This window comes from Diaporthe citri (genome assembly GCF_014595645.1).
Source record: "Diaporthe citri strain NFHF-8-4 chromosome Unknown scaffold_5, whole genome shotgun sequence".
NCBI lineage: Eukaryota > Fungi > Ascomycota > Sordariomycetes > Diaporthales > Diaporthaceae > Diaporthe > Diaporthe citri.
The window spans coordinates 2,162,613-2,188,384 of record NW_025064850.1 but is presented as its reverse complement, the minus strand read 5'-3'; the positions used below and the strand labels follow the sequence as shown (position 1 = coordinate 2,188,384).

The following is a 25,772-nucleotide window of genomic DNA, read 5'->3' as shown; positions in this document are numbered from 1 at the left end:
TAATTACCAGCTGGCGTTTAATTCTTATAATTCAAGCTAAGTTATTAAGGGGTTTTGTAATAAAAGGGTTATATTTAATTTCTGGTTGTGATTCTATTTAAGTTTATGCCGAAGGGCCGAGGGGCCGAGGACTACCTATCAATGCCCATAAGGGGTCTGTGCGGTGCTCCTTCCTTACAGCTTGGCAGGCGGCGCATCTCCGGCGAGTCGGCAACGATCGGGCCCATTCTCGCTAGTTGAAAGTTGAAACCCTCTGTCTTGTCGACCGCTGGATCCTTGGGTCTTTGGGTCCGTGGGCCCTTTCTGAAGATCGGTGGCTTCAAATGTCAAGGACCTATTCTCCGATGCTGTGTGGGTTTGTATACTACGTACCAAACAGAATGTTGCGTGGGTTGTGGTTTGTGGGCTCTGGGCTGTCATGCCAGTCACTCCGTCAGCCAGTCACTCAGTCAGCAGCGTTGGATTGGCAGCGGCAAGACCACCACTACTGCACCAGCATCACTGGTGACTTGCGTCGTGCAGGAGCGATGAGGCACGAAGCACAGCTCGCGTGCAGCTGCCTATCCAGAGTCAAGTGTCCCGTGTGCGTGGGTACTGCGTGGGCGAGTCGAGGCCATCTTCTGGAATCCGCATGGCCTTAGTTGCATTCTGTGGCTTGCTGTGCGGGATGGACACAAGCTCCGAGGTAGCTGACCAGGGCCCCACCACTTATTAGATAATTCAATCCTCGCCATGTGGGATGGGCTGCCGTGGGTGGTGACGCTGTCGGCTCTTCGCCCACTCTTAATTTAACCGGCAGACGGTCAATTGGGGGTCTCCAGGGGACGAGAACTTGTGAGGCTGCACAGAGGCTGGAGAGGGGACGGCGAGACCTGGCCAGAGAGGCGTCGTGGCCTGGCCTGAGTATGGGGCGCATCCGATCTTGGGAAATGTCCCCGCCAGGCCCGCGTGGGATGGGGACGTAGTCTCGCAGAGATGATGAAGGATGAAGTAGTTTAGCTCCGGATCAGAGATTTCCCCTCTAACAGCGGGAAGGGGCCCCTTACGGGCTTTGCACACGGCCAGGCGCCCTTCCGACCGCAGGCTGTTACCGATGTACTGTTAGCGCCGACCCGCTTGCTCTGAAGTCCCTGACTGCCTGACTTGAGGCCGCTCCCTCTTTCCCTCATTCCTGCATCCACGACCACCTCTCGTGAGGCCCCGCAGACGTCCTTGTTCAGACCCCGGTCTCTTACTGTTTTTTCTTTCACCTTCCCCCTCTCCCCAGATCAAAGAGCTTCGTCAACACTCCGCTCAGTCCAATCCCCTTCTCAACATCTCGTCTGACCTGTTGTCTAAAACTGGCTCTTGTCTTGGACTTCTTCCCAAACCAAAAAGCCGCCCATCGCTGATTCTGTCTGGTCGCTTCCCCCGGGAGCCCAGCATCGCCTTTTATTGTCGTTACGCCGTGCACGGGTCCCGGATGACGCTCGGCTTTACTGCATCTTGATTACCGCCAAATCATCCGTTCCTACAGTGTGTGACCTGGATCGCCACTAGTAATCCGACCCCCCGATCGTCGGCGTCTTCAACTGGCACCACTCTTACATTTTCCTCCTGGGACCCGCCTCTGCGAACTGACTCAACCACACAAAACCCTCGACTCGTGGCATTTCCTCCCCCAAAGACACAAATCACCCCCATCGACACCCGCTGCAAACAGGGGCGCCGACCACAACACACCGATCAATTTAATCATCGGGACTCGAGTCCGCACATTCGAAAACCCAACTCACGACGAGACCGCGCCGCTACCACGATTACGATCGTGACGTCGACTGCGACGGCCGAACACCGCTCCGACAGCGGTACTGCGAGTACTCGAAACTAATCGCCTGGTTCGACCGACACCACCAGACGTCGACATGGCCAACTACAGGCGGCAAGGGTCCCACTTGGCCCAGTTCATGAGGGAACAGCTGAACGTGGCGCCAACCACCGAGCCCGAGGAGGATTTCAGCAACATCGACAATTTGGATTTGTTTGCCAACACGCAGTTTTTCGATTTTGATACCCAGACCCAGACCGACTTCAAGCCCGCTGCCGACAGCCCGGCGTCGTCGAAACCCGAGCCGACATCAGCCACGTCAACGATCCCAGGAGAATTTGGGAGCATGGACTTCAACATGAACAATGGTAGGCCCCTTGGATTTTCTATTTACGTCTGATGCTTGCTCTTGAAGCGCCTGGATTGCAATTATGCTTTTGCCTGACCCGCTCTGCTTGTCCTCCCCTGCCCAGTCTGTGCGGCCGAGAGTCCTGGCCGGCCATCTCGGACACTGCGGGCCATCACGATCAGAAGTTCAGTCCCTTCTTCTCGAGAAAAAAAGGACCCCGGCTGGGAGGGGCCGTATTATCGGCAGGGGACGGTGAGTGCCGAGAGACGTGTCGAAGAGGCAAGTGCCTTCTGAACCTCAGACCGGTTCCGAATAGCTCAGATCTCCCCCGAGACTTTGACCAAAAGCCAATGGCACTCTGCTATCGCGCACAGAGGAATAGCCTTGCTTCCCCACCCTGCACCTACGGCCTGCGACATGCTCCCAGCTTGCGCCATCAGCCGCCGATCTGATTGGCCTTGGCCATCTTCAGATGCGAGGACATGTCAATCCCGGCTGCGTCCTGCGAGGGCAGCCTCTGGGGTAGTGCCAGATATGCATCCGCCATAATGGCCACCGATGGCGCAATCCCCCGTGACTCTGCAGCGTCACTCTGCCTCACCCAGAACCGACAGAACCCATGCCTCACTGCACCTATCCCCATACTACCCCCCATGGTTCCGCGTCGTCCGTTTCTTGATATGTCTGACATGGTCAACACACTGGGGGCTGTGAAGCTTGTTCACCAGTCTTCTCTACTCAACCTGTGCTTCTCTTTGCAGCGTGTCTTATCACCGTTTCCGCAACCTTGATGAATCGAATTCCCGCCAATTACATGTGCTGATCATGGCACTATGCCTCGTACAGGAGAGTTCAACTTTGGCGACTTCAACAACGCATACGCGTCTCCCACATTAAACAATTTCCCCGATAACCTCGGAAGCCTGCAGCCTATCCAGCCAAACCCACAGGCTGTTTACCCTGCCCAGCACACCTACGGGAACCATGCCGGTAGTCAACCCAAGACGGGTGACAAGCGCCGGGCCACTGAGCCCCAGGCTCGCGCCATGAACATGGAGGAGGTTTCAAGGGTCGCGGCCGAGGAGGACAAGCGCCGGCGGAACACTGCCGCCAGCGCTCGGTTCCGCGTCAAGAAGAAGCAGAGGGAGCAGGCACTGGAGAAGAGCGCCAAGGAGATGTCCGAGAAGGTGGCCGCGCTGGAGCAGAAGATCACACAGCTGGAGACGGAGAACCAATGGTTGAAAAAGCTGGTTATCGAGAAGAACGAAGGCACCGCTCCCAGCAAGGCCCCATCCAAAGCCACTGGCGAGTCTAAGAAGGAGGACAAGGCTGAGGCTGAAATCATCGCCAAGACGGACGGGGCGCCGGACGGAAAGAGGGCCAAGGCCGAAACATCCTCATAGCGCCTGAGTTACCGGGTGGTCTGTTCTCGAGTATATACCCGCTAGCTACTAGGGTCACGAAATTGTGTCCCTAGATGCACACACATTGGCAGGCGTTTTCGGGTTGGGCTCGGCCAACGCTATGGTTCTGCTCCGTGCGGCACGGGCAGGGAAATTGGGCAAGGAGCATAGTTCCCCTGGAACATGGGGAACCCAGGGGGGGACTTCACTTGACTTGATTTCATGTTTATGGTTATGTGGTAAATGTAATTTTGGTTCACGGCATGTCTTAGGGGCGGATGATAACGCGATGAATGCTCAGCAACAATACTGATGGATTACTTTGTCTCATCACTCTCCGTCTGCAATCCTTGCCTCAGAGCGCCTAGCCTGACCTGATTCCTCTTCACCAGGATCCGCAGCGTGTTCTGCCGCTCAATCTCGGTCATCTCACCCCAGTTACTGATCCTGGACAGAGTGCCGTCCTTGTGAACCACCATAGGCCCCATATGGTCCAGGCTAATAGGCTTCCCATCCACCTCGAGGGTCCGCACGCCTCCGCCCTCAGTCGGAGGCGGGAGGGCCTTCGGATCGCCGCCACCGCCACCAGATGCTCCTCCTCCCCCTACAACCCCCTCGACCCCTGCAGCTGCTGGTGGTCCCTCTGCTTCCTCGTGTCCTCCCGCAGCCGCTTCTCCATGCTCGCCTGCACTCTCGCGAAGATCTGTGGCGTGCCCTGCTGCGGCCCCAGACGGATTCGGCGCGCCTGGATCCCTGGACGCGGTGTGATTGGCCGCCCCGGTTGAGGGCCCATCTTGTGTGCTCCCGGGCGCGGCTTGCGTGCTCGAGGGGCTGCCTGTCACTCCCATGGCGGCCGGGGTGGTCCCTACTTCCGCGGGCGTGGGGGCTCGCTGCTGCTGGAGCCGCTGGCCCTGGTGGTAGTAATGGTGTGGTAGCAGCTGTGGGTAGACGCGGCTGGTGACGGGGAGGGAAGGTCGTCGCCGCCGAGGCGCCTGGGTCCAGGTGTGGTTAAGAAAAGTGGTGGCCGTGGTGTGCGCCGGTGAGCAGCTGCGGTGAGGCTGGCCGAGTCTCGCGCGCTTGCCCAGGTCCTCCTCATTGCCGACTCGAGTCAGGTCTGTTCACCTGTTCAGGGCAGGCTGTCTCGAGAAACACCGGTATTTGTAGCGCCTGGCTGAGGTCCGTCCCTGTTTTTTGAGGCTCATCGGCGATCGTTGGACGAGGACTTTCGGGTCGTTTCTAGAATAGGCCCTACCTGCCTCGGGAGCCCAACTCGGGTGGCTTTGGCCGGATGGTCCAAGCTCGGTGACAAAATATTCCTCGCCGCTCAACGCGGCTTTTCCCATGCTCTTTCTCAAGTGTCACTATTTCTAGCTACAGTACATATTGGTCAAGAGCTCCGGGCTCGTACTACCTTGGCTATTCGTATGTAGCTAACTCCGGGATTCTCCCGAAGAAGAACCTTCAATGCTTCACTGCCAAATTAAGGAATCAAGGAGAGGAAATAGCCGCCCAGAACGGGGCAAATAATTGAAGGACTGCATGCGAGTGAGTCTTGGGCGACACAAGTGACAGGCTGGTGCCACATTCCGAGAAATCATGACCCCCAAGGTGACGGATCGTGGCGAGATCCAGGTGACCTGCAGGAGGTGAGGTGTGACCAAAGTTACTAGAACTTCTCCCCCCATGCCTTGCCTTATACTATAAGCCGGTACTCTGACAAGTCAGTTAAGCTTTAGTCAAGTAAACACCAAGTTCCCGGGCTTGATGCTACCTCCCTGATCTGGTAGGAATATGCCGCGGAATACAACTGACCCGCCTTGGAAGGATTGGACAGTAACTTGATCGAAGTAATAGGAAAACACTTCTCTCCCATACACATGTCTCCGACTGGGGCGTATTCTGTTCACGAAGATCAAATCTCAGAAGCCATAAAACCTGTTTCAAGGACCCTATGCTTTGGGAGGCACAAATCAGTGGCTCCTTAAATTCGTGATTCGACATCAGAGCTTCAAGTGCATATGTTTAGAAAGGGATATCAAAATGTCCAGGCAGGTATCATGAGATGAGTCAGCCTAAGTATCTCACAGGACCACCCTCCCATAGGTGGGCTTGCAAAGAAGGGTTCTCCACAGGAAGTTATCCCGTAAGAGGTTATCCAAAGGGGGTTATCACAGAGGTGGTCATGGTGTTCATGCACGGGAAGCTTTCACGCAGGGAGTAACCCGAGCTCGAGATGATGTCCAATATCCCACTGAGCACATAAGTTGTTGGCATATTCGCTTATCACAGCTCAAACTGGTATTACGTTCCCAGATGTTCACGCAAATACACTTTATCACCTTCCAGATACAGGTCTGCATGTGAGGCGGGCCGCAAGTCAAGGATGATGTCATTGAATATCGCCTATAAAGTCTCCCAGACGTCCTCCTTCAGAGCCTGTAGCTTTTATATATACTCTATCACCATGCCTCTACCCACCGGTCCATGATCCAACTCAGCTGTCTCCAAATTTCTTGAACCTGTTTAGGAGTTTAGTAAAACGGATGTTCAGGAGAGCGCCCATGTGGCATATGTCACTTACTTGTTGACCACCCTCTCGATGCCGTCGCATCGCAGCTGCAGCGTCTCCATCTTGGGCCCGTACGAGAAGCGCACGAAGTGGTGGCAGGGCGAGTCGAACAAGTCACGCCGCCTCGCGGGGTTGAGGTCGAAGAAGATGCCCGGGACGACGATGACCTTCTCCTCCAGGCAGGCCTGGAAGAAGTTCAGGCCGTCGCTGATGGGGCCCGGGAGGCCCTCGAGGTTGAGCCACAGGTATCAGGTCGAGTCCGGCACGTACTTGATCACGAAGCCCATGGTGCGCAGACGCTTGACGACATAGTCGCGCTTCTCACGGAAGTGGGTCTGCAGCGCCTGCATCTCGGCTCTCACTGTGCGAGAAGTCAGTAAACCATTGCGAAATATGGACTCGTGGTTTCTGTGAGCAGTAACACGGTGGAAGGCTTGATAACGTACCGAGGGTGGCCTCGAGCATGGGCACAGCGGCCTCCTGGAAGGGGGCGTTGGTGCCACCGTCGAGGTAGGAGCCGCTGGAGCCGATGGCCTTGATGAACTCCTTGGGACCGAGGATCCAGGCGACACGCCAGCCGGGCAGGCGGAAGCGCTTGGTCAGGCCGTCGATGATGAGCACGGCGTCCTCGTCGACGTCGACGACGTTCTCGGCGGCAGAGATGGTCGACCCGTCGCAGTTGGAGGTGTAGTTGTAGCCCGAGTAGAACTCGTCGCTGATGAAGGTGGCCCGACCGCGGCAGATGTCCTGGATCTCTGCCAGCTCCGGGTTCTGCACAACTCGTCCAGTCGGGTTGCGAGGGTTCGAGGTCAAGATCACGCCGGTGCCACGTTCTTGTCCGGGTGAATGTGGTACCCATCCTCCTCGTCCAGGGGCACAGGGATAGCTGCAAACTAGAATAATGGTGTTTGGTGAGAATTGTCGCTCCCCACGCGAACCGCGATACGGTCGGGCCAGTCAGACTCACATTCCTGAACAACGACAACATCTCATTATAAGCGGTGTAATCCGGGATGAAGAAACCCAGGTAGGCCTGGTTGAGAACCGCGGCGATCCTGATTAGACCGGCACGACCTCCGGGGACAATGGCCACGTTCTCCCACGTGTACTGGCTGGCCTGCCCCTGGCGATGATGCTCGTTGTACATCTTGGCGACGGCCTCGCGAAGGGGCTTGATGCCTGCAGTCGGGGCATATTCTCTGCTGGCGACGGTAACGCCAGGCGGCTGATTGGTTTCCATCAGGTAGACCCAGGTGTGATGGGGCTGCCCACGCTTGTTTGTGCTGGACCTCCATCCCTATTTCCCACGTTTTATGTTGCATGGCTTACGCTCTTATTTGGTCTACATAACACACGCACAGCACGCACACATGTCTCAGATAGCAACATCAGATTGTAGGTCGCTGGGCCCGTCAACGATCCATTGCCGTATCTGGGAATCATCCTGATGGAGACCTGTCTTGTGCCCCAGAGCCGCCCCGGAGGAGGACTGAATCAGTGTGTTGTAGGGACGCAGTGAACAGGGCGGTCCAGTGCCGATGCTCCCCACTTGAATCTCCTGGATCGAGAATCAACCCCACCAGACGAGAATGCAACAGCGGGGTAGTTACAGCAGGGTGTGACAGGGCAGCAGGGCCAAGGCAATCAGGCGGTGACGATTTGATGCTACCTGCCTGTCATATTTCACCCGTCGAACTCGGCACACATCGCCCTCGACGCGACGCGACGCAGGGACAGTACAGGGCAATTCCGAATTTCGATCAAGTCAAGTGTGCCAAGCATCTAGTCTATCCATCTGCTGCGTACAGATCACAGAAATATTGGGCTGGTATGAGCAGTAGAAAAGGCAAAGAGATCCCAGGCCTGCACACAGTACACAAGGGGGTGGATTATCCACCACCACGCTGCAGGTCATCCCATAGGAGATCATTCCGCAGGTTTGTACCATAGAACCTTGTCTTATCTGGTGTTGTCTTACTGGGCGTCTCCCTACTTGATCTTGTCTTATGGGATGTTGTGTCACTCGAGCTCATCCCACAAGTGGTCATCCCACGGGAGGCCGTCACACGTAGACAGTTGGGATTCCTGCAAGCCGTAGTGCTGATCTTCCGTGGCAAACCTGGTCAGGTCCAACCATGTGGCTCCGGCTCCCTCTGAGGTAGCTTGACTTGTGTGAGAAATTGCTGCGTCGGCCTTGCAGCAGTGATTCGAATTGAGAGATTGTTCTATATTATGAAGAGGACTTGGTCTCTGTGGCCGCGCTCACTCTGTCCACGCTGGCCGCCTGGTCCATCACACGCAGCGTTGACACACCCGTGGATCGGGATGGCCGTGGAAGGGCAACAATAGAGAAGAGAGATATGACAGACTCCAAGCCAACGGCAGCCATGATGCTGCCATTCCCCCAGGCCAGATCCCGAGTGTCTGGGCTGTGACCGGTCGTGTGGACCTGCAGGACGGGTTCAGATCCAGGATGTCCATGGCCGGGGCCCTAGAGACCGGAGCCGCAGCGACTGTCTTGGCGACACTCTGAGGCCGAGATGATGGAGCCGGAAGACCCCCTGACCCCGGCCCGAGGGGAGCCTGAATGTTGGGGGTCTTGGGCCGACCAACACCCGCTCCTCCGCCCATGTTCATGCCAGAAGTTCGCACTCTTGCATGATGGCTAGTAAGGTGATGTTGGGCATCCTTTTCCCCTTCGGCGGCGCCATAGAGGGCCTCACCGCAGTCTTGGACGAACCTGTCTACTCTGCCATAAGCGAGCAGTGAGATGTATTGTTGATGGCCGACTAGACGCCGGTGGTGCGCCGTGGCATTTGTTCTGCATTCGGAGGAGGCAACAAGGGCGACCACTACTAAGAAGTCTAAACAGTCCATGGAAGTCGACGACCCCTTGCAAAGAAGGCCTCGCTTATGCAGGTACTTGGCGGGGTCCTGGAAGGCCCGTCTCAAGTCGTGAGCCATCCATGTGGGATGCAGTGGTAGACGCTAGGTGGTGGGCGAGGGGCGGGGAAACCCCCGGCCACAGCCTCAGCCTCAGCCCCAGCCCCGCCAACACGACGCCGTGCTGTGCTTTGCCTTTGCCATGCCCATCAGATGTCGGTATCAGAACCACACTCAGAATCAGTCAGGCGCGTGCACGGCGCAGCCCCTGGGCGGATACCGTAATCAGTAATTGGTTTGCGAGGCAGAACTGGCAGACCGGCCGGCAGAAATTCCGACATGTGGGCTGGATCATGTACATGCTGCCAAGCACATGTAGTGCATGCTGTGCAACCTCTGACCACTGGGCGGCGTCGTGGCAGTGCTGTGCCTCCTCTTCTCCTCCCGAAGCGGCGCGGGAGGCTGAGCCCAGCCGAACGACTGACAATGTGCGCACCTGATGACAGCGGGTCTCACCCATCCTTCTGGATGCGGCCGCGGCCCCTCCTCTGCTTCACAACTCATGCCATTTGTGTGTGTGTGTGTGTGTGTAGTAAAACGTCCGGTATGTTGGTTCTGCGTCCCTCAAGTCTGCTCTCTGCCTGGGTTGGTGCCTGTACTTAATCAACATGAACAAAGGGGTTAGTATCCCAACCAAGGTCGGGCCTGGTGGTGAGCGCTTCCATGCTCCGCCCGGGGGGAGGCAATCGCAAGGCACACACCTGCTGCCGGTAGCCGTTCGGGTCTGGGAGACGGCGATGTGATAAGAAGGCGCCGTCGTTGTTGAGATGCGATCGGGCAGTTGCTATGAACGGGCACCACCACCATCAATAGACCATCGGCCATCAACCGTCGACCATCGTCTCAAGGCTGCCAACTGACCGGCCAGGTCCAAGTCCAAGTCCAAGTCCAACTGCAAGTGCAACTGCAAGTGCAAGCGCAAGTGCAAGCGCAAGTGCAAGTCACGGGAGCAGGGCCACTCACTGATTGCTTGTCTCCCTTCGCAACAACTCTTTCTGAATAAGGAGTCACTCGCTACCGTCTCCGCCGTCTGCATCCCTTAGTTCCAACAACCTGTTCCGAAATAATCTTCAGACCTCCTCCTTCCTCACAAATGCCCGACCTGCTCATCCACCCGTCTACGAACAGTTCTCGCAACAGTCGCTTGAGTTGCCGTTCGTCAGTCTCTCGCCGCATACTCAGCCCTGTCGCAGCCACCATGAGCGACAGGAACAGCTTTCTCGGCTCTATCAAGGGCTCCATTAAGGACAAGCTCTCCAGATCCCCCAGCAATGCATCTCAGGGGTCGACCAGACAGCCTCGCCATCAGCCTCAGCCGCAGGTACAGCCCGTGAGGCTCTCAGCAGGTGCTACCTCTGGCCAGGGCATCAGCGCCAACCCCTTCTCCAATCCTTTCTCCACTGCTTCTCCTCCCACCCAAGTACCTCGTGAGCCCCACCTCCGCCCGTGTAACTACCCTGATCACCTCATGTAGATACTGACAGTCTACTTGCAGACAATGAGCCTCCTCCGGCATATACTAGTGCGCCCACCGGCGGAGCCAGCGCCTACCCATCCGCACCGTCCCCGGCCTATACCGCGCGGGATCCAAGCCCCACGCCGTCCAGGCTTTCTGCCATCACCGTCACTACCCCGGAGGATCAATATGCCTTCCTGAGCTCTTTCGACACCATCTTCCTCGTCGATGACAGCGGCAGCATGGTGGGCCGGTCCTGGCGGGAAGTCCAGTCAGCCCTCTCGTCCATTACCCCCATCTGTACCGCCCACGATGCCGACGGTGTCGACATCTACTTTCTGAACCACCGGTCGCCCTACCCCGCCAGCCAGTCTCAAGGCAAGGCCTCGGGCGGATATGCCAACGTGAAAGACGTCTCCGCCGTGGACCGCATCTTCACCTCTGTCCGTCCTGGCGGCATGACGCCCACCGGAACCCGGCTCAACCACATCCTGAAGGCCTATCTCCGCCACTACGAGGCGGCCGTGGAGCGAGCCGGCGGCGACCCGGATGCCACAGATGTGAAGCCCATCAACGTCATCATGATCACCGACGGCGTGCCGTCCGACGACCCAGAGTCCGTCCTGCTGTCTGTCGCCCAGAAGCTCGACCGCCTGGAGGCCCCGCCACACCAGATCGGCGTGCAGTTTTTCCAGGTTGGCAACGAGCCCGGTGCGGCTGACGCCCTTCGGACCTTGGACGATGATCTGGCCGAGATGGGTGGTGGTGTGCGGGACATGGTTGATACCGTTTCTTTATCACAAACCACCCTGAGCGGAGATGGAATACTCAAGGTGGTCCTCGGGGCCGTTGTGAAGAGACTCGATCGTGCTAGGATCATGGATGCGGAGCGGAGAAGCCAGAGGAGCGGCAGGAGCGGCATGTTGCGTCCCTAGGGGGGAAGTGGGCAGTATCTGCAGCCTCCTCAGCAGCAGCTCGGAGGACAGAAAGGATCCTACGGTGGCGGTGGGCAACCCTACCAGCGGCCTTTTGAGTCCGGCCCGTCCCAAGAATATGCGTGGCAGCAGCAGCCTTCATACCACCAGGCCTATGCCGAGCAACCCCCACCACCCTCTACGCAGCTCCCATACAGCAGCAACCCACCGGCTCCTCCTCCTCCTCATACCCGTCCCAGTGCGGGCTCCCCCCAGTGGTGGGAGCAACAACAACAGAAACAATCCGCTTGGCCTGGTGGTTTCCATGAGAGACCCTCGTCCTCGCAGTTGTGGCAGCAGCAGCAGGAACAATCCCTCCACCAAAGCCTGCAGGATCGAGAGGAGGAGCAGCGGGCGCAAGGCTTTCCTTCCCCGTCAGGTGGTAACTTGCACTGGCACCCATAGACTTTTGCATTCTCATAAACTCTGAAGGGATATCAGGCAAAGGAAAAGGACAGCAGACGACTACATTTGATGGCCAGCTTTGTCCTCTTGGCGTTGGTGGTGCGTTGTCGAAACATCGTCTTACCTAACAAATGTAGCTTTAGTTTGATACCCGTTGGAGACAGAATTCTCCTCTCAATGAATTACACTTTGAGTTTCATAGTCCTAGAGTGGTTCTTTCAGGAAGCGTGACTGATGTTGCTTGAGCAAAGTTCATCATGATAACAACGAACAAAAAGCCTACCCACAGAAACCACACTGTGATAGAAATCCTTAAATAGCATTGGGTGGCAGTGGAAGGAATTGGCCTTTGGAAGGAACCTCCATAAGCAACACAAATTCACACGTTGAGAAACGTTGGCCAAGAGAAATGCACAGGGAGAACCAAGAGATTATCTCATGTAGTTCGAGAGGCTATCGCACAGGAGGTTATCCCACGGGAGTTCCCACGGCATGAGCGGGATTGATCTTGCCAGAAGTGGCACTTTGACAGCGCTGTGCCTGCATCATTTCACCCAGCAACGTCACATGAAGCAAGAAACCATCAGTTTGGTGTCCGTGAGGACTTTTCTTTTTTCTGTCTACGAAACCTGAGAGTGTGACTATCGTCGAATTCCGTCAATGGCCATGCAATAGAGCTCTCCAGATCCTAGCAGCCTCCAAGGGCCTCCAAGGGTTCCATTGTCGGTGCCGACGTCACACCTTCTAAAGCTGGACGCATCTGAGTGACCGTGTGCCCAAGTCCACCGTCGTCCGTAAAAAGAAAGGAGTGTCCAGAAACTCCTGATCCATTGCAAGTCGTCAATTTCCAGGCAGTTTGCCTAATGAAGACCCAGTATCATCGTGCCTCGTATGCCTCATGAAAGAAAGAAAAAGCATCCGCAGCGGGCAACTCGAAAGAGAGGAAGTGCGTCGACAGCCAAGTCTGTCAAAAGGTCCCTTATGGACCCACAACACGCCATTGCGTTGCCAAATTATGCCTCATACCAGCCGTAGACGAGGCCGAGATGCCGAAAAATGAAAAAGAAAGTAGAGCCGAAAGAGAAGTGTGTCATTATCGTGATCAAAAAGGAGAGCCGCAAACCAGGTAGCCATCATCATGCTGGGCTGTGCCAAGCCATTGTCGGGTGACACTGCAAGAGGGCAAGCTGGAAATCAAAGAGGCAAAAAGTCAAGAACTCCGTCCAGTTGGAAAAGGAGAAAACCGAGAAGAGAGAAGAATGTATGCCGAAGAAGAGCGCGCAAGCAGCCTCGAGGGCCGTAGTGAAATAGAGCGTGAAATCAGGCCGAGACTGCCATGGGGACAGGTGCGTTCCGACCTCTGCCAGTACTCACGAAACCGCTTCCTGGCAGCTCGCCCAGGATGGCCAGAGACCCCCAATCCAGACGCCCAATGTACCACACCTCACGAGCAGGGGATGGGCTCCGTTCAATGCATGACCATGACGTGCGCCTTGAAGAGGCTGCGTGCCACGATGCTGGGACCATTGTCGTCGCGGTAGCTGACTCCGGGCGTGACGACGATGGCAACGCGCATGTGCTTGTTGAACTGGACCGCGTAGCCATGGAGGTCTTCGTTGATGGCCAGGTGGGAGTCGTGGCTAAACTTGACGCCGCACTCGTTCCAGATGAATGAGAATGACAGGCGGCTCTGCATCATCTTGGCGCTCACCTCTATCGCAATCTTGGCGATGCTGTGCAGTCCCACGATGGCACTCTGCTGATGAGCGTTGTTCAGATAGAAAGACCCCGCAATGTCTTGGAGGGCTTTGGCGTGATTTGCCATCCTGCGGTCACGTTCTGTCTTGTATCCGGGGCCGCTGACGATTTGGTCGACGATGCTCTGAAGATGCTCACGTGCGACGCGGCGCTGGTCGAACGAATACTTAGTGGTCTCCAGCTTAGGGAATACTGAGGATTCCAGGAATGCGTCCAGCTTGTCGTCCCATCCCAGCCAGAACTTGGAACGAAGCACCTCCTGCTCAAGGTACTGGAGGAACAAGCGAGTGATGAACTTCGTCCGGTGTTCTTCGGATGTCAGCAGGAACAGAGCATGTCCAGGAGTGCTCTGGGAGTTCTTGTAGCAAGACGCCACATTCAGGATGTAGCCCCACAGCTTTGGGTTGTCCGGTCCAACGCGGCGAACAGAGTCACTGGCGACCTCCTCGTCGAACTGCTCTGTCCAGCCCTTGACAGCATTGAACAGTTTCTGGAATATCTCTCTCCACGAGGTCACCTGAGGGTCGTCGCCGTCGTCTTGTCGAAGAACAAGGGCGTTGCTAGGACGGATGCGAGGGGCATAGCCAGAGGGGCCAACTCGATGGTGAGAAAGAGGCGCAGAAGGCTGGATGCTCGGCATTCCATACATGTGATGCGACACAGGTGGTCCGTGGGTGGGACCACCAGTGTGTTGGCTGTATGCTGGAGCAGGAGGGTATGGGCCGTAGTAGCCTGGAGCGCCACCCATGGGGTTGTTTGGGCCGATAGCACCTGGAAGCTGGTGGCCGAACTGGCCGAACGAGGGAGCGGTAGGAGCTGGTCCGCCTTGGAAGTGATTGTCCCTTTCCATTCGGGTACCTCCCTGATGCGGAGGGAAGCCCTGGTGGCCATCAATGTTGCTTCTGAGGTTGTTGAGGAGGAACTCCTGGTCCTGCTGGGTGATGGATGATCCCATCCTTGGCTGAGGGACGGGAGGACTTCTGCGGTGCCTGTATGTGAGCTCAGAAGTAGCGGAGTGAGGGAATTCCGACGGAGGAGAGCTGTCATCCTCCCTCTTGTCATTGATGGCAAGCTTGCTGAGCTTGCTTCCTTGGCTCAGCTTCCGCTTCAGGGTCTGGTATGTCAGGTTAGCTGCATGCGCGTAACTTGCTTGTCGGAGTGTCTTGGGGGAAAACATACCTCTATCTGAGCCTGCTGCTCATTGATGCGGCGCTTCTGATTGTTGACCTTCTCGTTCAACCTCTGTGCTTTGGCCTCCAGCTCGCCCTTGGAGTTCTTCTCAATTTGCCGGAGACGATTCTGGAACTCGTCAATCGTCATGTTGGCCTTGGCAAGTTGTCCATGAAGACCACCCTGGTAAGCCTCATGCGAGGCTTGCTGGGCTATCAGTTCTCGGCGATGGTGGAGCTTGTCTGCGTCGAACTTGTTCTCCAGCGCATTACAGACCGAGCTGATAGTAATGAACTGATGGGCCACAGCCTTCAAGTCATTGCCAATGAGATCTGCGGTCCTTCCAGGTATGCCAGTCGCGTGGTGGATAGCCTGGTTCAACGATTGCAGATTCTCCTGCGCTTCACTGCACAAATTGCGCACCTCCTACGTGTGCGAAGTCAGAATGTTGCCTGTGTAGTGATGTCGTCTGCTGCGAGCCATGGAGATACTTACGTTGACGAGGTGCACAGCACCAGGCCCCTGGCTGGGCTCCTCTCGACCGGCGGTGATCGCAAGTCCCGAAGGTTGACCGGGACGGTACGAGTGGTCGGTGGAAGGAGCCTGTCGCCGTGGGTTAGCTGATTCCGCTGATATGAGCGTTGACTCCTTTGACGAGTAGAGCGAAGCTCCATCGGCGGCAGATGACTTGGAGCTCATTGTCGATGCTAAACGTTCGTGTGAAAGGAGGGGAAACAAAGGCGCAAGGGATGCAAGGACTAGAATGATTCCCAAGGTACTCCAGAACAAGGCCGACTGCGAATGATTCCAGAAGAGCGTGTTGAACGACTGCGAACGACTGCGCTCGAAAAGGACAGCTGGCACGCGATGGTAGAACACGCGACTCTCGGGTACGAAGAACTCCAAGAAAACGCGAGCTGGAATCAAACAATGAGCAGAGTCCAAGAAAACGCAGAACCCAAGTGATAAGGGGTGAGGCTATGCTGTGAAGAATGATTGAGAGCAGGGAGGACGAAGATGAAGGCGGAGCAGAACGCTAGGCAGTCTCGTTGACAACGCAATGGATGAAGAAGGTTGCAGTGGAGGATCTCGAGAGGAGTCGTCAGTTGAGGTTGTGGTTGGCAGGTGGATGGCTTGGTGGGAAGGAAAGGCCAGGCGGTCTGGCAAGGCAGGTCTGAAGTTTGGATTTTGCCAGAGGCAAACGAACATGGGACGGCCGATACCAGATACCAGAGCCAGTTCGGACAAACGGGACTCGGATAGTGAAGGGGCAGCCAGCGCCTTGGAGGTTGTGCAGCACAATGCTGAGGCAGTCATCAGAATGCAACTTGCACTGCGACTGACCATATGTGTCATGGGACCAGGCATGTAGTGGTAGGAAACTCACATTCCACTCCGGCCCAAGAGGACACCACCACAGCGTGTCAAGCCTTGATAACCCCAGGCCCTCCGGACTGCTGGATCATCAAGGCTATCCCAGGCCCTCCGGACTGGGTGACCACTGCTGTTTTAGTCCCTCTGAACTGCATGATTGGCGGATATCCCAGTCCCTCTGGACTGTGTGTTGAAACGATGAGATCCCAGGCCCTCTGGCCCGGGGGATGAAAGGCTGAGTTTTCAGGCCCTCTGGACCGGATGATCAACTGACGAGGTCCCAGGCCCTCTGGACTGGGTGGCCAGCGCTTGACAAGACAGCTTCGTCCCTCCTGGTTGAGGTTGAGGAGGACGTAGCGAAGAAGAAACCATTGTTGCAGACGTAAAGCACAAAACAGCGGTAAAACAAGAGCCTGTTCGCCTCAAAAGAGCAGAAACTCGCAAGACACGCTGTAACGTACCACGTCTCTTGTCACCAGTTGGAGATTCTGGAGCAGCTTCAAAGCACGAGCGTTGGTACCCATGGCGGTGGCACCGGTGGTGTCCCGGGAGCTGGTTGACCTGCGGAAGCGAAGTCAGCTAAGTCAGCGGAACAGGTGACTCATGTTGGATACATGGGGGCAGAAGAAGACTCACAGTAGGCCGGATGCCGCCTTGACGCTCTCAGGACTGGTGGTCACGTCCTGGTCCTCTCCACCTGCATCCGAGCCGGGCTGGGGGTCCTGCTGGGACAGGTCGCTTCCGGATATGAGCGAGCTCATGGTGTTTGAGTGAGTGTGTCGATTGATGCGTACACAAACACACTTCCGGTTGATGTGCGATCCCGGGACGGGCTACGCTGCCTGAACCCGGAAAGTCAGCTCTAAAGTGGGGAGGACTGAATGATGTCGTGGCTAGTCGTTGGGCTGACCAGTGGTGTGTGTTCGAGACATCCGGATGTTGTTCAGATCTCGTTCTGCTAGCTCTTGGACGTGTCTGCTTACCTGTGCTTGGGCTTCAGTGGCCAGCTGAAGGGAGATGTTGCCAAGGCAGGCAGGCAGACAGACAGACTTGATTGACTGATGCCGGGTAGGAAGAAGGTTGTGTCCGCTGCTGCTCCTGACAAGGACGCTGCTGCTGTTGACTGGTATGCTGCTGCTAGGGATGCTGCCGGTGATGGTGTGCGGAAGATGAAAAGATGGAGGTCTCTCTAGACCATTAAAGAAGATGCTCAAGGAAAGGGGATGAGGGAAGGCTCTCCAGACTTCCTGCAAAGAAGCTGGAAGAAAGGGGAGGGATTTGTGGCAGAGGGGAGGGATTACTTAAAAGCCTTAGCAGGCAACGATGCTAAGGGCAAGAAAAGTGGTCTGCTGCTGCGTGTCGTTTTCCGCAATCCAGCGGAATTTTCTGGCCGCAGGCAAACCGGACCAAGCCAAGTATCGTCAACAAGGGCGAGTCATCCGCGTGCTCCAAGTCACCATGGACGTGTGCCGTCTGGTGGAGGAGGCGGCAAACAGGAACCGTGTGAGCACGCACGCAAGGAGACGGCGAGGTGGTGCAGTTGGTGAGGGCCTTGCAAGGGGTTGTGCTTGGAGGAAAAAGAGGACTGAACGTCCATGTATCCCAAGAAATCCAAAGATATGTCCCACAGAAAGCTGAAAAGAAGCCGGCGGATGGGACGCCCTGGGGCTGCCATTCAGAGGCACATCGTGACCTGCAGCTCGGGCCCAATTGTGCTTGTCTGATCCAGATAGGTACAGGGGACTTTTGTCTCCCCAAGACCGCAGTGACCCTTATTCTCTGCCACCTCTGGGCCATTGTTCCATGTCAAACCACCAGGGATGAGATCGAATCCCCTGCGGCCAGAGGACATGCCCCAAGCAAGATACAGGTGAATCGAATGGACAGAAAGAAGCTGTATGAAAGCTGCGGCCGGTGCCAGGCCATGACCACCCAACACCTCTGAAACCTTGGACCACAGCACTGTCTTCAAACTCCGGAGTGTTCGTGTTCGATCGACCCAAAGCTGTGAGTGGCTGGCACGGACGAGTTCTCTCCAGGAGGCGGTACTCGGTACGTGAGCCCTTTCTATACCAAGGTTCTGAACGTGCGTGGCTGTCGAGGAGTGTGGCTGTCGAGGAGTGTAGGCTGATCGTTCCCGTGTCCTGCGCCTGCAATGGGCTACCAGCTAACCCGTATTGTAGGGTGTTCTTCTCAAATCTCTCATGACATCTCCGTCAACAGACCTCGGAGCCCCAAAAGAAGCGTAAATTTGCTTGAAATCAACAGATTCGAAGATCGACCCCCTTCGGCTGAGTGTTAGGTGCGTGTGGATTTCCGGCTTCCGGAAGGTGCGCCACGATGCATGCTTCCAGGCTGGAAGTAAGGAGATCTGGGCCTTAAGGAGATCATGCTTTAAGCTATCCTTTCTGGTATCATCGTCAAGGATGACGACCATCCAGACGTCCCGATTATAGGCATTTGTGTAGAGCGGTGGCGGGCAGTGAACTGCGATGGTGTTGCCATGGGAAACTACGGAACAAGTGACATTGGAAACTTCCAAAGACGAAGCAACGGAACTTGACGTCCGGTGGAGATACTCCCTCTTGGGGCAGAGAACGAAAATTGGAAGGCCGTTCTCGCGAGATTCGTCAATAGAAGAGCCATGGACTCAATGTTTTAGGAGAAGCCATGGGAGCAGGCCACGTCCGACAAAGCAAAACCCGTGAGTCGGGACGTTCGAAAGTACATGAACGCCGGCAAGAGACAGTACATCTTATAGAAACCAAGGGACCGCTGGCCCATGCCGAAAGCTGTGGTGGGAGATTTTAAAAAAAGGCACGGAAGATGGTGTGATCTGGAGAAAAAAAGGACCAATTCGTGCAAAACTGCAACACGCACGAGAGAAGGTGTTCCCAGGCCGTGCCTTCCCTGAGGGAAAGGGAAAGGCATAATCAACTCTGACAGCCGCAGGGAATGAAGTAACACAGCAAGAGACTCGTGTATAGCATGGAGGGGCAGGGCCAGAGCCGTTTTATGGGAAAGGGGAAACACATCAATGTGTGTCAAAGCCTACGGGTCAAGGCTGAGTGACGCCGGCACTTTCCGCGGGCTTGCCTACGGTGGCCATGATAGAGTAGAAACGACCAGCTAAATATATCATGGCTGTCGATGGTGCAGGAGGTTTTGTCCTGAACTTCAGAACCGAGATCAACTTGCATACGTTCATTCACTCCCCCAACGTTGCTTAGAGGATCTTGCGCGACTTGCTGACCTACTGTGCGGTCGGTGACAAGGGGAAGACCGTGAGTTGGGATCGTGATACAGGTGTTGAGGGGGGATGAGCAAGAAGGGATGACAGCAAAGCATGAGCAGGTGGCCCCGGGAAACATGAGCCTTTGTTTTATGCCTTCTGGCCAACGCGTGGGTCTCTAAGACGTGGTGGGTGTTGGGGCAGCGGGTAAGAGGACCAGACGAAAAAGCACAGTAAGTTACAGAGCAAGTCGACGAGGAATAGAAGAGCACGGGGGCAGAAGACCAGACCGGTCAACTGGAGATGGGCCGTGTGTTCATAAACGAACTGTCGCCATTGAACGTGATGCTGCCCACCGATCCGAGGCCATGAGAACTTCGAATGGCGGGACTTGACTGAGACGCATAGTCACAAGGCAGCGCCCCTCAAGAAGAGGTTTTAATTGTAAGCAATCTAATTTGTTCCATTAATCGCTCGGTCACGAGCATGGCGGGTCGCCAGCTAAAGACGACGGGAATGTAACGTCAAGCTGTTGATCCTCCTATGTACAATCATCAGTATCTTGTTAATCAACCCTAACTCCAAGATGAAAGTGTATTCGAAACGGATGCCTGTACGGATAATAGAACCGGAGACTCAAACGCCGGGTACTATGATAATCAGTGAAAAGATGGGCCGAGTTGTCGTGCACTGTGTTACCAGTTCAGTGGGAACCTGTAACTCGTAACCCGTCAGTGGTCGTGTTCCAGTTGCGGGATCAAACCAGCCTGTTGTCCGTTTTGCAACCGTGCTTGCCGAGAGGTTCCAGAAGGGGCATTGAGATGGTGGCGACTTCGGTGATCGGGATGATTAGAGATCATTCGATCTTGACGGCGAGGTTGAGTTCCCACAAGGGAATGCAGTTGAAAAATAATCTTGCAGTCATCAGTACCGCTGAAGTTTTGCGTGTCGCCCATGCTTTCTCTTACCGGACGGGAGAAAGCCTAGAGTAAAGCATTTGTGGATCCGAATTAGCGACTCAGAAAGCCTTCGAGTTTGCTCGGAATAGACTGGCGTAGACGGCATCTACCACCGGCGCAGCAGTGATCATCCTGCCGCCGAAGTAGCGACCGTTAAGGCCCTTGATCGCGTTCTCGCCTCCCTGCACCTTGTCAAACTTGAGATAGATATCTCCTTTGGAGTTGGGCTCGACGGAGATGTGGACGACGTGGCCGTATTTGTTCTCCGCCTCCTCACGAACATCCTCCTCTAATTCCTTCACCCAGTTGTCTCCCTCTTCCCTACGATTCTGTTAGCGAACGGTGATCTTCGGGAAACAAGTGAACCAGGTACTTACTCATCGGGATCGAACATGTTGTGAAGAACAACGCAGCGGCTGGCCTGGCTGACGCTGACGGGCAGCGGCTTTGGCTCCGTCTTCGGTTTGAGAATCTGTCGCTCAGTGTTTGCGCTCGGGGGCTCATCAGTTCTCGCTAGTTTCCTCATAAGAGCATCCCGGCTGTAGTTGTTAAAATTGACGCCAGCAACGTCGGTGTCGTCCAGAGCGCTCGCGCCAGTACCCTTGTCGTTATCACGGGCACCGGCACGATCAAAGTTGGATGTCGGTGCACCACGGCCACCAGCGCCCGAGAAAGCAGACCCCTGATACTGTTGGTTTTGGCCCTGGAATCTCTGCAGGAGATTGGCAGTGGATTCAGGGGTGAACTTATCGTTTCCAAGTCCGACGCGGATCGGTCGACCGGCAAGATCGAATCCGTTCATCTTCTCCAAAGCCTCACGTGCTTGGCCGGCATCTCGGAATCTGCAATGGAGTCAGAACGCGACTCGGTGGAAAGCGTTGATGGGTCTACTTACTGCACGAATCCGTAGCCGCGGCTGCGTCCTGTATCATCCTTCTGAAGCTGGACGAACTCGAGTTCGCCGAATGGCTCGAAGACATTCTGAAGATCCTGCTCAGTGATGCTGAAGTGAATATTGCCAACGTACAGACGGTGGAAAGGGATCGAGTTGGGGTGACCGCCGGAGCCGCCCGTTTCGCGGACTTGTCGATTCTTCTCAGCTTCGGTGAGCTGGACGATGACCGGAATACCTAGGAGCTTTTGTCCAGTAAGCTGTAGAGCAGCCTGCACAGATTCCTCGTCCTTGAATTCAACATAGCCGACACTGGTAGACAAGAGTTAGCAACGATGAAGCGTAGTCTGGGGGAGACCTGCGATGGGTGTGGATTCGAAACGTACCCCTTGGATCGGTTGCTGACGCGGTCCTTGACGATCTGAGCTTCAGATACGGGGCCAACCTTTTCAAAGAACTCCTTGAGCTCCTTCGTCCTCAATCTAGCGGCAAGCTGCTGGACGAACACGGTCCTGCGATCCCTCTCATCCTCGGTGAGCTGCGGCGGCGTAGGATCGCTAGCATCCTTATCCGTGCGAGGCGTCCGGCCGCCACGACGATCTCGGTCATCATCCCGTCGCTCTCGGCGTTCCCTATAATCCCGCCGGTCGTCGCGGTCTCGAGGGCGGTAGAAACGTCCGCCCGGGGACCGAGAGCGCGATCGACCATGACGCCCGCCGCGATAATAGTCACCATCCCTGTGGCGGCGTGAGGACCGATCCTCGCGGTCCCGGCTCTTACTCCGGCGCCTACTGCTCCTATGGCTGCCGGCATCACTGCGGGGTGTCCTCTCGGCATCTGGGGTGCCGCGACGGCTGCTATACCGGTCACGGCTGCGATCACGGTCGCGTCGCTTTCTGTCGCGGCTGCGGTCACGGTCACGATCTCTGTCTTTCTCGCGCTCGCGGTCACGGCTCTTCTCGCGGCTTCGGTGGCGAGACTCGCCGTTGGGCTTTTCGTCGCTGGCACCGTCGGCTGCTGCCTGAACGGATGGCGCATCCTCCATATTCACATCTTGCTTCGCAGTCTCCTCGAGGAGCGCCTCGACATCATAGGATGCCATCTTGAACTGTGTGGATGAGATATTGTGTCTAACAGCGAGTAGAGTCAGAAGAGTCGAATCTGCAGGACTGCCGACAGCGATGGTGTGTCGGGCGGCTGCAAGCAGGGTGATGTGGTGTTTTATCAGGAGACACAAAAGGGTGGGGCCAGCACTTTGATTGCACAAATTTCTAGCCTGGTGGACCGTGCACGGATCTGCTTACTGCACAGGGGTTGGCAGTCTAGAGAGCATGCGCAAACAGGTGCCTTGGTCTATCAAGTTTCATTGAGAGCGACTTGTTTCATTATTACTTATTATCGTATCGAGCGCTTCCACGCTGGAGCAGCCGGCGGGCAAACATTTACTTCCCTGTGCCTCGATCCGGCGGATGTTAGCGATACCAAGTTACGGCATTCTCGCGTCTCGCGAAAGGGGATGTGTGTATGTAGACAGGCACCAATCCAACCCTGTTTTGCCTCTGTCGGCGCACGCCGCAAAATGCCGTCCTATATGTCTTGAATGATATACATGTACACTGAAATGTAGTGTCGACGGGCCCAAGCACTCTGTGCTCCTATTTGGTCTTCATGACCGGTGCCGGCTTGATCTCTGTGCCGAAGACAGTGTCCCAGAACTTGCTGGTAACACCGAAGCCATTCTCGTAGTCGAGGAAGTGGTGCTCAAGGTGGTATTTCTTGAGCTGCTTGTACCAGAGCGGCAGATTCTGGTGGTGCAGGAAGTAGTGTGTCATGTCGTAGCACGTGTAGCCGAACATGCCGCCCGAGAACACACCCACGGCAACGAACCAATTCCAGTAGAAGATGAAGTGTGCAAGTTTCCAGAATGGCGCAACCAGCACCAAGAAGAGTGTGGGCGGCATGACGAGCCGGTACTTGTCCATCGGCAGGTAGTGGTGGACACCGTGCAGGGTGAAATGCAGCGTGATACCGACTCGGTTGTCCGGAAGGTAGCTGAGACACCAAAAGTAAGCCACACTGTGATCACCTGATGACATGACGAGGCATGGACTTACTAGTCAAGATGGAATAGGAAACGGTGAAGCAGATACTCAATGAGCGACCAGATGAAGAAGCCCAGTACGAAGAAGGGAGGCAGGTTGTAGGAATGCTCGAAGCCCTGGGCGGCCGAGTAGACGCCGAAGGCCACGCAAGGCCACCAGATCAGCGGGACAACCCACCAAGGCGTCTTGCTAAGGGGCTCGAGGAAGTTTCCGAAGAAAGGCGCGGACTGTCCGCCTTTGTAGTGCCGGGGGCGGTGGACCTGGTCGAGATAGAACTCCTTGCTGAAGCCGCCGAACCACACCTGCGGGAAGAGGGGCTTGTTGAGGTCGAGGAATTTGTGCTTCTTGTAGTCTTCCGAATAGTCCGTCTCCTTGTTCAGGTCTTCCTCAGTCGACATGCCCGTCCTCGGGTGAACCCATTTGCCATTTGCGGCACCGTTACCGTTGGCGTTGCCGTTCGTGTGAGCATCGCCGTTGACCCCATTTGAACCGTCCGCGCCCGGCCTTGACTTGTCTCCAGCCACAAAGCCAACGAGGGAATCCTCGAGCACCTCATAGGCAGCCTCGGAGTGATCGTGTGAGTCCGGGTCCTTGAGGATTTCCGTGATGTCTTTCCCAGCCCAGTCGAGAACGAGGTCGGAGCCGCCGGGGTGGGCGTCGAGGAAATCTGTGACATCGTAGACGTTGTCGCCAACAGTGACATAGCAGGACTTTGCCGAGCTGTGTGCCTCGACGTCGGCGCGCGTGAAGAAAGGGAGCGTACGCGACGGCATCGTGTCTTGCAGATCAGCGATGGGCTGAAGGGTGCGGTGAACCTGGGTGTCCTTTTGGGGTTGGTGGCAAGGACGAGAAAGGGAGCGGAGTGGAGCTGTAGACAGGTCAGACTACTCAACAGACAACGCCGTGTCGCGCTTCGGTGCGGGAAACTCGAGGCCACGGTGCGCACGGGTCAATTGGTCGGTCGGCTCGTAGAGTCGGACTGGTCGAGAAGAAGGGAACCAGCGAACAAATACCAACACAATCAATCACCTAGACCGCGAGAATTGAGAACATGGGAGATGAAATGAAGCCGGATGGACAGGGCAGGAAATGAATTATACCTCGACTGGTTCAGGGACCAGGGACCAGGGGCGAGGGAGATGGGTTCCGAGTGCCTCCAAGACCAGACCTGGGCTCAAGATTACATGTATTACTCTATCATCAGCTGGGGTGGCCTGACCGGCCGGGCTGCTTAACTCCCCCAAAGTGCCGTTCCTTGCAGCGCTTTCGGGATCCCTGGGAAGGGTTTTGAAATTCGATGGGCAGCCCGAGTGGTAGCCATAGATGATCACCCCACTGAGTGCTCAGTGGCGCTACCCGGGATTTGGACGTGGCCGAACAATGGCATGATTTTGTGGCTCCAAGAGGAGCGGTATTCCCAATCTTGCGGTGCGCTGGCAATGTCTGATCCTTAGATCCTGCCTGTCGTCATTAATCAATGGTACTGGGCTAACTATTGTCTGCGTTGTTGACAGTGCCAGGTACGCAGTGCTGACTTACAGCAGTGAGTGGGTGAGTGAGTGGCCTTGCTTATCTGCCTGCAGTATCAATCAAATCGATGAACTGCTCCTCGCACCCCCAAGACTTCAGGGTCCGCAATCCACACACCGGATCCAACGTTGTGGTTTGACACGGAACCCTTGACAAAGTGATCCCCCGTCACATCCAAGCAAAGAGTCGTTCAAACTCTGGCAGGCCAGTAGGAACCAGCCCAGCCAGCTGCCAGAGCTGACACCCGCACCCAGCCTGTTCAGCCCAGTCCAGCCGAGCCGAGCCGAGCCCAAGTCAGGTTCAGCTCAAATAAGCACATTTTGCCATGGCAGTCAGTTGTCGCCATAATAGATACTGTAGATTCCCATCGCCCTCCTCTCGGCGGGCCAACATGACTGGGGAGCAACGGCCTCCGCCTGGTCCGTGCTGCTGCCCAAGATGTGCTCCCAATAACCTCGTCCTCGCCAAGCCCGGGACTACAGCACAGTAGTCGATGCAACTGCCCCCCGCTGCAGGTAGAAGTAACAATGTCGACACCAGCTGTGTGGCTTTGTCGACGCAGTCAAGCTGGAACCGTCAGAGGCAGCCTATCACGGATGTCATTCCAACAGGACGCGGGTGGCGCAGCCACAGGAGGGCGAGAGCAGAGACGAACAGGAGCAGCCAACATCGTTTTTGCAAGTGCCTGATGGCAAGGAAGGATACCCAGGGTAGCTAGCTGAACCGTACGTCTAGGTAATGGTAGGTACTATGGTTAGCAGGAGGGAAGTCAGACAATCCAGTAATCTTGCCCCGCCTCCGTGGTGAACTCATTCTTAGCAAACGGAACCAGCCAAAACCTTGGAACTT

The 25,772-nt window shown here is 56.0% G+C and overlaps 7 protein-coding genes across 7 annotated transcripts; 2 read left to right on the top strand and 5 right to left on the bottom strand.

Annotated features, from left to right (window-relative positions):
- Window positions 1-1,904: 1,904 nt before the first annotated feature.
- Window positions 1,905-3,559, top strand: INS49_011270 (uncharacterized protein; the record flags this gene model as incomplete). Its single annotated transcript, XM_043171989.1, has 2 exons — window positions 1,905-2,175; window positions 3,003-3,559. 2 exons carry the CDS (start codon window positions 1,905-1,907, stop codon window positions 3,557-3,559), a joined length of 828 nt encoding a protein of 275 aa, XP_043023734.1.
- A 317-nt stretch (window positions 3,560-3,876) lies between these two features.
- On the bottom strand, window positions 3,877-4,761 carry INS49_011269 (uncharacterized protein; the record flags this gene model as incomplete). Its single annotated transcript, XM_043171988.1, has 2 exons — window positions 3,877-4,606; window positions 4,682-4,761. 2 exons carry the CDS (start codon window positions 4,759-4,761, stop codon window positions 3,877-3,879), a joined length of 810 nt encoding a protein of 269 aa, XP_043023733.1.
- Window positions 4,762-6,053: 1,292 nt separating this feature from the next.
- Window positions 6,054-7,275, bottom strand: INS49_011268 (uncharacterized protein; the record flags this gene model as incomplete). The annotated part of the gene is made up of 6 exons (XM_043171987.1): window positions 6,054-6,078; window positions 6,141-6,335; window positions 6,399-6,489; window positions 6,575-6,899; window positions 6,959-7,021; window positions 7,096-7,275. The coding sequence occupies 6 exons, from the start codon at window positions 7,273-7,275 to the stop codon at window positions 6,054-6,056; spliced, it is 879 nt and encodes a 292-aa protein (XP_043023732.1).
- Window positions 7,276-10,269: 2,994 nt separating this feature from the next.
- Window positions 10,270-11,462, top strand: INS49_011267 (uncharacterized protein; the record flags this gene model as incomplete). The annotated part of the gene is made up of 2 exons (XM_043171986.1): window positions 10,270-10,498; window positions 10,567-11,462. The coding sequence occupies 2 exons, from the start codon at window positions 10,270-10,272 to the stop codon at window positions 11,460-11,462; spliced, it is 1,125 nt and encodes a 374-aa protein (XP_043023731.1).
- Window positions 11,463-13,374: 1,912 nt separating this feature from the next.
- INS49_011266 (uncharacterized protein) lies at window positions 13,375-16,969 on the bottom strand (the record flags this gene model as incomplete). Its single annotated transcript, XM_043171985.1, has 5 exons — window positions 13,375-14,778; window positions 14,844-15,260; window positions 15,330-15,437; window positions 16,670-16,769; window positions 16,845-16,969. The coding sequence occupies 5 exons, from the start codon at window positions 16,967-16,969 to the stop codon at window positions 13,375-13,377; spliced, it is 2,154 nt and encodes a 717-aa protein (XP_043023730.1).
- Window positions 16,970-20,458: 3,489 nt separating this feature from the next.
- INS49_011265 (uncharacterized protein) lies at window positions 20,459-22,393 on the bottom strand (the record flags this gene model as incomplete). The annotated part of the gene is made up of 4 exons (XM_043171984.1): window positions 20,459-20,720; window positions 20,777-21,241; window positions 21,295-21,603; window positions 21,678-22,393. The coding sequence occupies 4 exons, from the start codon at window positions 22,391-22,393 to the stop codon at window positions 20,459-20,461; spliced, it is 1,752 nt and encodes a 583-aa protein (XP_043023729.1).
- Window positions 22,394-22,946: 553 nt separating this feature from the next.
- Window positions 22,947-24,166, bottom strand: INS49_011264 (uncharacterized protein; the record flags this gene model as incomplete). Its single annotated transcript, XM_043171983.1, has 2 exons — window positions 22,947-23,343; window positions 23,406-24,166. The coding sequence occupies 2 exons, from the start codon at window positions 24,164-24,166 to the stop codon at window positions 22,947-22,949; spliced, it is 1,158 nt and encodes a 385-aa protein (XP_043023728.1).
- Window positions 24,167-25,772: the final 1,606 nt, after the last annotated feature.